The sequence below is a fragment of the Perca fluviatilis genome, chromosome 13, assembly GCF_010015445.1.
Source record: "Perca fluviatilis chromosome 13, GENO_Pfluv_1.0, whole genome shotgun sequence".
In the NCBI taxonomy this organism is placed as follows: domain Eukaryota; kingdom Metazoa; phylum Chordata; class Actinopteri; order Perciformes; family Percidae; genus Perca; species Perca fluviatilis.
Genome location: NC_053124.1, coordinates 26,354,637 through 26,368,133, shown reverse-complemented (window position 1 = coordinate 26,368,133; position 13,497 = coordinate 26,354,637). Strand labels below are relative to the sequence as shown.

The window sequence follows — 13,497 nt, the reverse complement described above, 5'->3', positions numbered from 1 at the left end:
TTGATGCTAATACTTTGTACTTAGAGTAAAAATGTTAATGCATGGCTTACACTAGACTGTGGTATTGCTACTTATACTCAAGCAAAGTATCTGAATTACTTGTACCACTGCTAGTTAGTAGCTTAAGTAACTATCGTAATACTATAGTAACTCTAGCAACCTGTGCTCCCCCTTTAATATGGGAATACATTAGATAACGTGTTTTAAGCCAGTGTATGCAGATACTCGGTGAGTTTTTCCTGTGTGGTTGGTGTGAAAGAGGAAGGAGTGAGATTAACAATCATAACAAAGAAAGCAGACCACAACCAAATCTAAAACCTGAAACCACAAAGGCCATGAGGGGGGTTAGGCGGGGTCGGGTGAGAGGAGAGACGGCCTCTATGGGATATTTTTGGACGGGAGGGCGACGAGGAGTGCCTGTATTTGGAAATGGAGGTGGGAAATGAAAGAAGAGGCTCTGATGTGAGCTCAGGGAGGCGTGGTTGAATTTTAGAGGTTCTGGGGAGGGGGGCGTTGAATTATACGTTAGCGCTTTGGTTGAGACCCTGATTTCCTTCTGATCCCGACACACATACAAACACAAACACACACAGCGCTCTGACAGACTGACAGAGGACGGACGGACGGAGGGACGGACGAAACAAGCAGGAACAACAAAGAAAGAAGAAAGAAGGTAAAAGAAAGCTCAAAGAAGCGAAGCTGAGAAAGCAAAGGAAGGGAAGAAGAGCAGGAATCAGCAGGGAGAAAGAGGTAAAAATACATAAAATTTCACAGCTTCACAGCTTGTTGAGTCAAGAAGAGTTTGTAACTTAAAGGAAGCTGATTTTTGTAGCTTAAAATCTCCACTTACACTTTTATTTCAACTAAAGTTTCACTGAAGTGAGTTAAAATGAAGATTTACATAGAAGTACATTTACTCACTTGAGCTTTACTTTACACTACTTAATTACATTTCAGAGTGAAATATTGTAGACTACTTTTTAATTAGCCACCTGTTACACTACATCTACATATGATCAGTATGATAAACATTAAACATTAAACTATCCAACATAGAAAGTAGTTAACATTAGCTCCTTCTCCACCAGCTGGAACATTAAACTGCATATCAAATGATACGCTTAATGACATCATCATATTAATTAGTAATGTATACTAATATTTAAATTTACTGCTGAATGGAAGAAATGTGAAGTAGTTGCTATTTGCCGTTGGGATACTGCTGCACCGCAGGGGGGTGTCGGTCCTTCTCTTTCTAGTCCTTAGCTGCAAAACACACAAAATAGTCACAAAGTACATGTTGTGTGTGTCAGCACCTATAAATACACTCATGAGATAGACAAGGAATTCAGCTGCAGCCACAGAGCGATAGAAGTGGTGGAGAGGCACGCAGGGTGGTGTTTTTAGTGTGTATGAGCAGGTACTAGTGAGGGGCAACATAACAGAAACACTCCATAAGAGTTAATATACCACTCTGATACAGCTCATATAATGTTCAGGTTTTATTAAGACTGTGCAGTAGTGTTGATCCGATTCAGTGATCATTTTGAAGGACCTTAAAGCAGCTCTAGGCAATATTTTGACAAACCCACACAAAATTATCGCCCAACTCTGCAGTGTGTTTTAGCGCCTTTTAGCTCATTGTTTTGGTTTACTCTAACTGCTCTCATAGTGTAATCTTCGATTGCCGCAGGCAGCTGTTTTTAATAGAAAAGCTCTAAAAACCCACTTTACACTACCTGCTCAGTACCAAACAACGGACACACACAGTTAGAGACCAGCTGTTGAACATAGTGGAGCATTTAGCAGCTAAAGAGACAGATATTTCTCTCAGGAGTTGGAGGAGACCAAAAACAGAGCAAGAAGAGGGTAAATATTGGACTTACATCCATCTGGTGGACAGAAACCACCTCTAAATGAAAGATAATGTTGCTCCGTAACTGCAGGATGTGTAAATAAGCAACCGTTTGCTAACATTTCTGTCATATCCACTTTAAACACAATACCGTTTAATCTTTGTTGTATTCACAGCTTGTATGCACTGCCTCCAAGTGGCCAACAAATCTGTTATTGTAGGTTTAAAAGGAAAAGTTCAACATTTTGGGAAATGCGCTATTTGCCTTGTTGCTGAGGGTAAACCTAAAAAATAAACCAGTACCTGTAATTCAACTTTTCATTTAAAAGTGAAATAATGTGTTATTCTTGTGACTGAAAACTGTTATTTAATCAAGGGACTACACATCAAACGGAACGATAAAGACACACAGTGAGTAAGACTCATAAGGATGTGGTCGTACTGCGCAGCTCTCCAGTCTCAAAGCCATCAGTTATGCAATTTATGTTGGAAACACACAGTTGTTACATGTAATGTAGCCTATGAGTTTTTTCTCATTAATATAAAAGTCACAATAACATAATGAGCAAAAATATATTTTAGAATAAAAAAAGAATAAAAAATATACATTCACATAAACATACATACATATGCAAACACACATAAATAACAGCAAATAGGTACATAAATACTATTATGTAAATAAATAAATAAATAAGAAATAAATGCAAAAAAAGAGTTTTTATCCTGTCGACAAGTCACCCAGTTTTGCATGTTCATATATGTGACTAAAAGACGCTGTGTTATCCTGTACCTTAGCATTCAGTTGTAAGTATTATCACATTGTGAGTCCAACAATAAAAACATGTCTTGATTTTACAGATTATTAGTGCCAAATACCGCATTTCTTTCAGGAAACTTCTAGTCAGTTCTCCTCTGGTTGCCAGTATGGCCACGGTGCTGTTGTTTTGAAAGGAGATGCTGTTGTTAGTTACAGTATATTTGTCAGTGATGGTCGTGGTGGTGGTGGGGGGTGGGTGGTAGTGAGGTCTGGCTCCCAGTATGGTGGATGACAGAGCAGCTGCTCCCGCCTCTAACCTTGGTCTCAGATATTTCTGAAGGCTGATCTGTGCAGAGATTATTTTCATGGCACAGAATCACTGAACAAGTGGTTCGTTAGTCTGAAACGTTGCCAAGACCTTGATTTTACATTTCACGTTATCTGCAGTAGGGAAAGTTCCACCGTACATTTACCCAAGTAGTCTACACAGTCATAGTACTGTAGGCTACTTTTACTTTTGAGGCACTTGTACTTTAGAGTATCCCTATTCATATAACAGCTATAGCAACTGTTTACTTTAGAGATTTTACTTAAAAAACACACGATGAGCTTATAAAACACAAGCCATTAATCCAGTGTTTCACGACCTATTTGGGGCCCCAGTCTATGAATTATTAGGAGTTTCAACAAAGATAGTTACATTTACACAAACAGTTTTTATGCCCAAAGAGATAAAAGTATCTAATAATTCACAAAAAAGCAAAGATTTTTATTTTTTTTAATTTTTAACAGAACTTTATTTTTCCTCTCCCAATAATCATCTCATGACCCCTCAAAATTGATCTTGTGACCCTTTGGAGGGGCCCGACCCCTAGTCTATTGGACTTAACTGTATATAAAATAGTTACAGCTACAACAGTAAACTTTACTTTAAATACATTTAGCTGATAATACTTCTGTAGGACTTTTACTTGTGATGGAGTACTTTTACACTGTGATTATGGTACATCTACTTAAGAAAAGGGGAATAATAAGTTAAACATTTATGAAAAAACAGAAAAAATGTGGGACAAGATTGTTCATGCTGTGAGTAAGATATTGGGAATACGTCTTTATTTTTTTTAAGTATCAGTCTCCATAACCTGTGCTCAAGGTTTACTGGTCATTGGTAAAAACTGGACACAAGGTATTATTTTTTATCTTGTACCTTGTTGTTTTTGGCATGAATCTATCTCACTTTTGTCATCCTGCCCCTCGTGTCTCCAGTTGGCCCTGATACTGAATTTCTCACCCACATGTTTAAATGGCTCCGTGCCCCTGTGATCATAAGACTGAGGGTCACGTTCACGGAAACTCTTGGCTGCTGTCAAATAACCTTTCTTCTTGGTTAATTTTTGGTGTCAGGATGTTATGCAGTGTCCTGGCTGCTGGACATTGCTGAAGAAGCCTGTATGGGCAGTAACAGTGAGCCCTTCCTCTTCATATGACACCGACAACAGCTGCTGCTTCGTCCCCGTCTGTCCATGTGTGGAGGCAGTTGGCCGGTGAGCCAATACAGGCTATTTAAAAAGAGCCAAGTTCATACACAGAGCGAAAAATAAGGGGGGGGGGTTAAAAAAAAAAAAAAGGGACGGAGAGAAACGTGTACATGTTTGTGGTCAGATGCACTTGTGGTTTTAGCATTGCCAATGTTATTTAAAATGGCCAACAGATGAGGTTAATAAAGAGGTCCCAGACAGTGGTGTGAAACAGTTGTTTCAGGTGCTGTAAGCTAAAGAAACTTTGAAAGCACAATAATTAACATAAAAAGCCCAGTTTTAGTTAAATGATAAACAAGACTACAAGTTTACAGCCATGCTTGCATCACTGTCAGGCTGTACTTGAGCTATGTGCTAATGTCGGCATGCTAACCCTAACTCGCTCACAATTGACAGTACTAACATGCCGATGCTAAGCAGGTTCCATTTTCACCATGTTAGTTTAGCATGTTAGCATCACAAATGTCACAAACCTAAGTACAGCGGAGGCAGATGGGAATGCCATTAGTTTTGCAGGTATTTGGTCATTAAACAGAAAATCTGACCTGATGATGGCGCTAAGTATGAGAATCACCAAAGTTATTAGGATTCATCGTCTGGGAACTATGAATGTCTGAACCAAGTTTCATGGCAATTAATTTGAAAGTTTTTGAGATATTTCAGTCTGAAACAAAGTGTCAGACTATGAAAAGATCCAGTTCAATCTAATATATAACTGAGCTGAAGCAAAGATGAGAAAATGTAAAGTAGAGATCTTGATGAGGCTCAGTGAGAGAGAGAGATCATTTGTAAGTGGCACACAGATGAGGCCCCAAATAGGCACTGGGGTTATACTTTTAATTTCCACCCTGACACAGCACGGAGGTGATCTCTGCACAGCGGCTCAGGTAAACAACAACAACAGACTGTGAGCCAGAGACTGATCATCGTCTCCTGCTGCAGTAATATATTGTGATATTACTGAGTCAGAATGCTGACTTTAGGACTACTCTCTACTTTAACTACTGTTACAATAGCTTACCATTTTAGCTAAATGTTAAAATGTATTTTAGCAGTTAAGATTATCCCACAATTGTCATTTGTGGTTGCAGTGTGCTGTTTAGAAAGATTTACATAGCCTCGCTGTGGTGGGGGAAGACTTGCGTTAAACTTGTGTTGTTTCCGAAGCTAAGTAAAAAAAAAAGTTATTAGAGAAATGTTTTTATACAAAAAAGAACTACAGAGATTTAGTGGCCTTGTCAACAAATAAAAACATGATATTGCTTTATCAAACATGCTGTCAATTGGTGAAATCTCAATTCAGGAATTTAAAAACAAAACTATTATCATTGTATAGTTATTATAGTATAAGGTAGAGTTTGGACACTATTGCTGACCAGTTATACAAAAAAAGAACTCAAACGAGTGTACAGTTTTGCCTCGGGCAGGAGTTTTGTTGCATTGTTCAAGTACAAAACAAACTTTTCACAATCCCACAGTGAAGTTTTGATTTGGACCCAGTGTGCTTTTAGTCTTTTTTATCGTTTTACAAATCAAATGACAAAAGAGACACAAGAAGAGAAAACAATTCCTTCCACCCAAGCGTCATGCAACAGATACAAAAACCAAACCATGAAAACACAATAAGTACAAAGAAAACACTCCAAAAATTTAGATTTATTCTCCATATATTCCCTTAGTTATAACCCTAACTCCACACTCTGTACACCATTTCTGCTGTTTCTTTATTTCAGACACCATTTACCCTGCATATCGGCACTTTAATGTGATCCCTTCACTCTTTGTTACGGTCTTACCTCTCTACACTGATCTGCTGCAGTTTGCAGACCGTGGCTCATTGCGATCATGAATAAGATTCCCCAGTTACATTGAATGCCGGATGGCTGCTGTAAATCACAAAACCTGACACCTGGCCACTCGCAGCTGTCATTCACACTGCTGCCGGCTCACAGAGACACAGAGATTGTGGGTGATCCTCAGATTTACGTAGATAAGGTGTTAGTCTGTGTTGTTGTGTTGTTGTGTTGTGTGATGTTCAGAGATTAGCAGAGAAATGTGCATCTGTCGGTGGGTCTGTTGTGCCCTCCAGTGACCATGAAACTGTGATTTAGAGCCTGGAAACATTTGCCCGGCGTGTTGCAGTTGTTTATGTGGAACACACTGTTCCACACAAGACACCTTTCTCTTTAATAATACGTTGTTGTTTTTTAAGTGAACTAAAATCAAGTAGAATAAATATGTTTTTTTGCACATAAATCTAATAAAATTACTGATAAACATAGTCCAAAGCTTTCATGTTGTATATGTCATTTCAGTGCAGGAGGAAAATCAAATTCCAGACCGTTTAATCTTACTTTGCATATCTAATCTGTTACTGTGGACGTCATGTTTTCTTTTATCACTATCAAGTTACATTATGGTAACACAGTGTCTCTGTTATTTCTCTGAATGTTGATTTTCATACTTATCTTAAATTAATCCGTACTGATGGCTGCCTAAAGTTAGAAAAACATTCAAATATCTAAAAAACTGTGACAAGTTTGTCACATATTGCTTCTCGTACACCAAAAACAATGATACAACTTTGCTGAAATAAGTAGAAACTAATAGCGGAAGTCAGAAAAACACCTACAAATATCCAAAATATGTTGAATATATGGAATAAATGTATACACTTCATTAAGTTCATTAAGCAACATTTCTGTGTTTCTACACACAATGTTATAAGTTAAGATAAATCCAAGGGTTTGAACAGTTTTTGTCCTCACTTTGCGAAGGAGAATTAAATCTTTGTAACTTTTCTTAGGTGCTGTGTGCGGTGTGCTGTGTTTAAGCGAAACCACCAACAAAATCCCAAACCAGTCAAAGCACTTCCCTCAGAGAAACACCTCAGGAAACATTTTTCATTTCATTTCGTTGATCAGCTGGATTTTTAGCAAGTGAACAGGTTTCCCCAGTTTGTCAAGAAAAGTAGAACCTCAACACTCACACAAATGGCCCCCAAGAAGAAGGCCTCCCGTCAGAAGAAGCCTGCCGCGGAAACCACCCCTCAGGTCGCCATGGAGACCCTCCCAATCCAGCTGAAGGTGGAGAGCCGTGGTGACGGTGTGGTGGTGGTGGAGGGCGGGATGAAGAAGATCGAGCAGATGGCGGCGCTGGACATCGCTCAGCTCAACAGCCTCAACCTGCCGCTGCCGCCGCCGGTCATCAAGCCCGGAGAGAGAGGCCTCGGCCTGGGCAGCGAGCTGACGCGGCCCCTGCACGGCAACGCCCTGCTGGAGGAGCTCAGCAAGATGCGGCAGGAGAAGTAGGTTCTGACACCGATTGGGACATTTGTGGTATAAATAGATACATAAATAAAGTTACAATACAATAACGATAATTTGCAGTAACAATACAATTATGATACAAAACAAAACTCGTATACTCCTGTCACAAACGATATTGTATTTTATGATAACTGGCACTTTCCTACTTCAATGGACCATTATTTTATAACATGTGTCATGAGTATCATCCATCCTCCTGATCTCCTCCTCAGGTTCCTCACTGATCTGGAGTTGGCCTGTAAGACGAAGGCCTTCGACGTCCACAAGCTTGTCATCTCCTCCGTCAGTCAGTACTTCAGAGAGATTTTGGCTAAAGACCCGGGCATGAAGCGCCTGGAGCTCCCCTCCCTCTCACCTTTAGGTATATCTACCAATTTCCTTTATGTTACGCTAAAGTTATATATGAATACTATTTATTTATCTGGTGTATCCATCGATAAATATATGTTATGCAGCCAAACGTAGTTCAAACTTCCAGAACTTTATTTTACCTTCTAGTCAAGATCCCAAACTTTCTAGATGCAAAATATATTATGCTTAAAACCTCTAGCTTTACCATCCAGGAAAGGTAGGAGTGACATTTTTCACGCAGACACACAAAGAGTTTCCAGAGATTATTGCAGTTGAGGTTTGTAGTTTATTATAATAATTTGTACAAGACAGCTGAACATACCAGTTGATTTAGACTTTTATCCGTGGTGCTCTGTAGTTTGTGGTCTGGTGAGAAGTCTTTGTGCTCCTCCCACCTGTGCACCTCACTTCCTGTAACCTATGCCCCCTAAATACAACCAAGTGTGCAATCAATCACTGTAACCCAATATCCAAACAAAATAAAACAAAAGCCCAACAATAAACATGAATGGCTCCTACAGCCTTGATGATGCTTTAAGCTGCTGGAAGGAAATAAATCAGGTTTAAATTACTTAGTTTAGTTTCTACTTCCTGATAAAATATCTCGTTTTAAATCAAACGTCTGTCTCGCGTTGTCTGCAGGCCTCGCTAACGTCATCACCTTCGCCTACCTGGGTCGCGTCCACATGTCCCTCTACACCATCGGTTGCACCGTCTCTGCCGCCGCCACCCTGCAGATCTCTCAGCTCCTCAAGATGTGCATGGACTTCCTGCTGGCCGAGCTCAACGTGCAGACCTGCGTCTACATCTGGAACATCGCCGCCGCCTACGGCCTGAGGCCGGTGTGCGATGCCGCCCGCCGCTTCGTCCTGGAGAACTTTGTGCAGTTCGCCGACACGCCGCTGTTCAACCAGCTGACCCTGGAGCAGATCTCCGCCTTCCTGCAGGACGACTCGCTGCTGTTGCCTTCAGAGGTCACAGCCTTCCAGGTGAGACGTCAAACTTTGGCTGTGAAGGTCAGAGGTTAAAAAAAAAAATGTGTAGCCGACAATTTAGGTTGAAACGGGATATCCTGTCAAGTGTCAACGTCCACTTTTGATTTCCTAACGGAGGAGAATGGAAGGTCTTCTAGGAAGCGCTTTAACTCGCCGACCCTCTGGGCCTTCATGCTATTTTCATACAAACCTAAAAACAGACCCCAGACCAGCTGCTCAGAGCATAACACAGATCCATGAAGCTAAGCAAGTCATCGGCAGTCTGAGCGTGAGCAGAAACCACCAAGTATAACTCACTGTATGCAAGAAGAGAGCTCGTTTATTAATATACAACTCCGTTACAGACCTAAATAGACGGACAGCTGAGAGAAGCAGTTATCGTTGTATTTATAAACTGGAACAAATGTAAGTCCGACGGCACTGAATGTGACTATTAACCTGATTTCTTCAATTCATATACACTTGTATAAAATCCAAATAAATACGATTAGAGTTTGTATTTGATCTTATAATGTCATGATTTGAGTTTGCTGCCTTGTGTGAAAGTCTTACAGCTGACAACGGGCGTTAAATGTCATCAGACAAGATACAATTTTTTTGATGAATACATTAATAAATACAGTTTTTTGAATAATTAAAATAAATATAAAGTGTTATACTTTTCAATCAACCTCCAATCAGTTTGTAAAAAAAGAGATTATTTTCTTACCACCAATCAGTTGATGAAATAAATTAAGACAGACTTTAGCTGATGTTCATTTCCAACTAACATTTAGTTAGTTTAACATTATTTGGGCTCTTGCCACATATTTAATTATTTATCTATTTCCTATTTTTCCCAAGCAACATTTCCTACCTTTCTACTTTCTACCTAACTATATTGTTTACTGATGTATTGTTTGTCATATTTTTAACTTGTTTGGTACCATTGAGTCCGTTTTGCAGCTACGTATGAAGCCATTTTTGTAACTTGTGTTCTGAAAGGTGCTCTATAAAGATAATTATATGATATAGCACATGACATAGGTCAGTATTATACATGTTCTCTGTAAACGTCTCTCCCTCCAGCTGGCCATGAGGTGGCTTGACTTCGACGCCTCTCGTCAGGGCCACGCCACAGAGCTGCTGTCTCACATCCGCTTTGAGACGATCCCGGCCAGCGAGCTCGTGAGCCAGATCCAGCCGGTGCCCCGCATGATGATGGACCCTCACTGCCACCGCCTGCTGGTGGACGCCATGAACTACCACCTGCTGCCCTACCAGCAGAACACCCTGCAGTCCCGACGCACACAGGTCCGCGCCAGTCAGCAGACCCTGCTCACCGTCGGGGGTCGACCATCGCTCACCGAGAGAGCTCTCAGCCGCGAGGTCAGTGCTTTGGTTTCTCGGTCTCTATCATGCGGCACTTTAAAAGAAACACACGAAAATCCCTCGCTGACCTTTGATCTCTGTGTGCAGGTGCTGTGGCGAGACCCTCGGGAAGGAGGAGCCACCTGGCGTCACCTCACCCAGCTGCCGGCGAAGAGCTTCAACCAGTGTGTGGCTGTGATGGACGGCTTCCTGTACGTGGCTGGAGGAGAGGACCAGAACGACGCCCGCAACCAGGCCAAGCACGCCGTCAGCACCCTGAGCAGGTAGGAGGGGGCTGACACGGTCTGTAATAAACACAGAAAACACTGTATGAGCACACACAAACTCCTTGATGGATTAATTAGGGGGCCACTATTAACTTAGTTACTTTCCCTCTCTGCATTATAGCCTACGTAGTCCCACATTTGCAGGTTGTTAAATGTGATTAAACACAACTTTATTTACAAACATGCACCATGTACTCACATTATTTGTAGAGCTGCAAAGATGAATCGATTAGTTGTCTAACTGTTTTGATAATCGATGTGAGTCATTTTGCTTCCTCTGGGAGCCTGAGCCCCTCTAAACATCAACCGTCTGCCCTTGTCCTCCACCAGATATGATCCTCGCTTCAACACCTGGCTCCACCTGGCCAGCATGCGTCAGCGCCGCACCCACTTCTCTCTGACGGCCAGCGGCGGCCGCCTGTTCGCCATCGGCGGCCGCAACGTTGAGGGTCTGCTGGCCACCACCGAGAGTTACCTGCCCTCCTCCAACACCTGGCAGATGCGTGCCCCCATGGAGGTGCCCCGCTGCTGCCACTCCAGCGCCACCCTGCCCTCCGGAGACATCCTGGTGACCGGCGGGTACATCAACTGCGCCTACTCCCGCTCCGTGGCATGCTATAACGTGGACGCCGACACGTGGAGCGAGAAGGCCTCCATGGAGACACCGCGCGGCTGGCACTGCTCCGCCGCCCTCGGAGGGAAGGTGTATGTGGTGGGAGGAAGCCAGCTGGGGCCCGGCGGCGAGCGGGTGGATGTGCTCTCCGTGGAGGTCTTCTCCCTGGAGAGCGGCGCCTGGAGCCGGGCCGCCCCTCTCCTTCTCGGTGTGAGCACCGCCGGTCTGTCCCCGCTGGCCGACAAGCTGTACCTGCTGGGAGGCTGGAACGAGGCAGAGAAGCGCTACAAGGCGGCCGTCCAGAAGTACGACCCGGCCACAGACAGCTGGTCCATGGCCGAGGATCTGCCCGAGCCCACCGTGGGAGTGTCCTGCTGCACCCTGAGCCTGCCGCCACGCCACACACCGCGCCGCCAGCAGCACCGCAACACCCCAGCCCACGAAGAACAGCAGCAGGCCGGGAAGAACCGGAGCAGAGAGAGCAGCATGGCTCCTTCCCAAACCATCACAGCATAGAGAAACATGCATGGGAGAGACTAGAAGAGGAGGGCTGGTTAAACCGCTGGACAACATCTGGATCATGTCTGCTCTTTATTCTGTATACATATATATATATATATATATATATATATATATATATATATATGTATATATATATATATATATATATAGGGTATATATATATATATATATATATATATATATAGAGTGTGTTATATCCAGTGTATGTGGAAAAATTCACCTACTTACTTACTTACTAAAAATGTATTTCAGTCTGCAATTAATCCCACAAATAATGTGGATAAAGAAAAACAGACAACAGAAAATACAACAAACTTTAAAACAGTACCATAGAAAACAAACCAGCAGAAACATTTTTTCTTCCGAGCATTAAAAGTAAGTAAAATATATTCTGGAAATATTAAAATAAATATATTTTAAATATATACAAAAATCTAACATGATTATGGAGAATTTGATTGGACAACATTTTGCATATTTTCCATTGATTTACACAATTTAGATTTAGCACTGGTGCTTAATCCTTTTTGAGGTGATTTTAGGGTTTCTAAAAAAACATTTTTACTTCACATTAGACTTTCATTCTTATAATTACTAGAGATGAAGAGAAAGATGCTAATTTGATTGCCCAGGTCGTGCAAGAAAAGAAAAGAGAGCTTGCATGATCCAAAGTGGTCTCAGAAAGTTTAACATTGATGGAAACTGAGAAGAAAAGGTAGATAAGGGATGAATTGTAGAGCGGAACAGGTGGAGGTAGAGAGGTGATGGGTGGAGGAGGATGATGGAAAGAAGGGAACAGTGGCTGTCTGCGTTTGAGCGGGTTGAAAAAGTTAAAACCTCACTGTGAATCCCCTGGCAGTTTGTGTACAAAGATGTCTCTAAGCTGTGTGTGTGTGTGTGTGTGTGTGTGTGTTTTAACTGTGAAAATAAATGTGAATGTGTGTGTGTGTGTGTGTGTGTGTGTGTGTGTGTGTGTTTTAACTGTGAAAATAAATGTGGTGTGTGTATGTGGTTTAACTGTAAAAATAAATATGAATGTGTGTGTGTGTGTGTGAGTGTGTGTGTGTTCACGTCTGACAGAGGAGTGATTGACAGCAGTGTTTGGCTGGAACAGGAAAATGAGACAATTCTGACAAAAACTTTTGAGATTTCTCACCAGCAAAGTCTAAATATTTCTCATGAGGATCCAAGCAGCTCAGCAATAAACCAACCTGTTTGATTTATTTAACGGATATCTGTCAGAAGTAGTGTAGCTCAATTGTGATAAAAGTATTTATAGATTTAGTAAATATGTATTTTATAAGTGCAATGGAGTAAAAGGATTTAGAGTGAACACGAGGAAGGCGGGTGAACTCAACACAGGTGAGATTTCTTGATTGGAAGAAACATCTTAAAAGAATGCATAAAAATCTGCAAAATACAGATAAAAATCTGACAAAAAAAAAATCCACCCAAGCCTCACCCATGTTTGTGTATTTGCCGTCCTCAGACGTTGTCTAATTCTTACTGAAACTAAGACAAACCAACTGAAGAACCAGTGAGACTCCAGCAGGTGGAAAGAGTAACCGCTTAAAAGTGGCAACTGCATATTGAGTTATTGATAAATATGATTTATCAGTAGATGCAATGAGGCTGATCTGGCTCATTTGATTGGATGAATCCCTCTCTATTAGTGGACGAGCTCTGTGCTGGTGGTTTCACTGAATAAAGCCAATGTGATCAAAACATGCCGATTTCCTGTGTTATTTTTTAACTAAAACGTACTGGACCGGGCTGCTGGGAAATGTAGTTTGACCATAAATGGTCTCTGCTTGCTGCTAGAAAACACATCATCCAAAGTCAGGTTAAGATGAAATTGAGTATTGAATTCAGCAATAAAACGGATTGTTACTTTAAG

The 13,497-nt window shown here is 41.6% G+C and overlaps 1 protein-coding gene across 4 annotated transcripts; it reads left to right on the top strand.

The window, feature by feature from the left end:
• Positions 1 to 508: 508 nt before the first annotated feature.
• klhl43 (kelch-like family member 43) lies at positions 509 to 13,328 on the top strand. Of its 4 annotated transcripts, XR_005641119.1 has the most exons (9): positions 509 to 750; positions 4,020 to 4,159; positions 6,960 to 7,460; positions 7,695 to 7,843; positions 8,476 to 8,822; positions 9,897 to 10,196; positions 10,287 to 10,462; positions 10,796 to 11,681; positions 11,753 to 13,328. XR_005641119.1 is itself a non-coding variant. In XM_039819289.1 (7 exons), the coding sequence occupies exons 2-7, from the start codon at positions 7,147 to 7,149 to the stop codon at positions 11,592 to 11,594; spliced, it is 2,085 nt and encodes a 694-aa protein (XP_039675223.1). In that variant the 5' UTR covers positions 509 to 750; positions 6,960 to 7,146; the 3' UTR covers positions 11,595 to 11,699. The 4 variants fall into 4 exon arrangements, 1 of the variants encoding a protein (XP_039675223.1); XR_005641120.1 differs by lacking the exon at positions 4,020 to 4,159 and having other exon boundaries at positions 509 to 673; XR_005641118.1 differs by lacking the exon at positions 4,020 to 4,159.
• Positions 13,329 to 13,497: the final 169 nt, after the last annotated feature.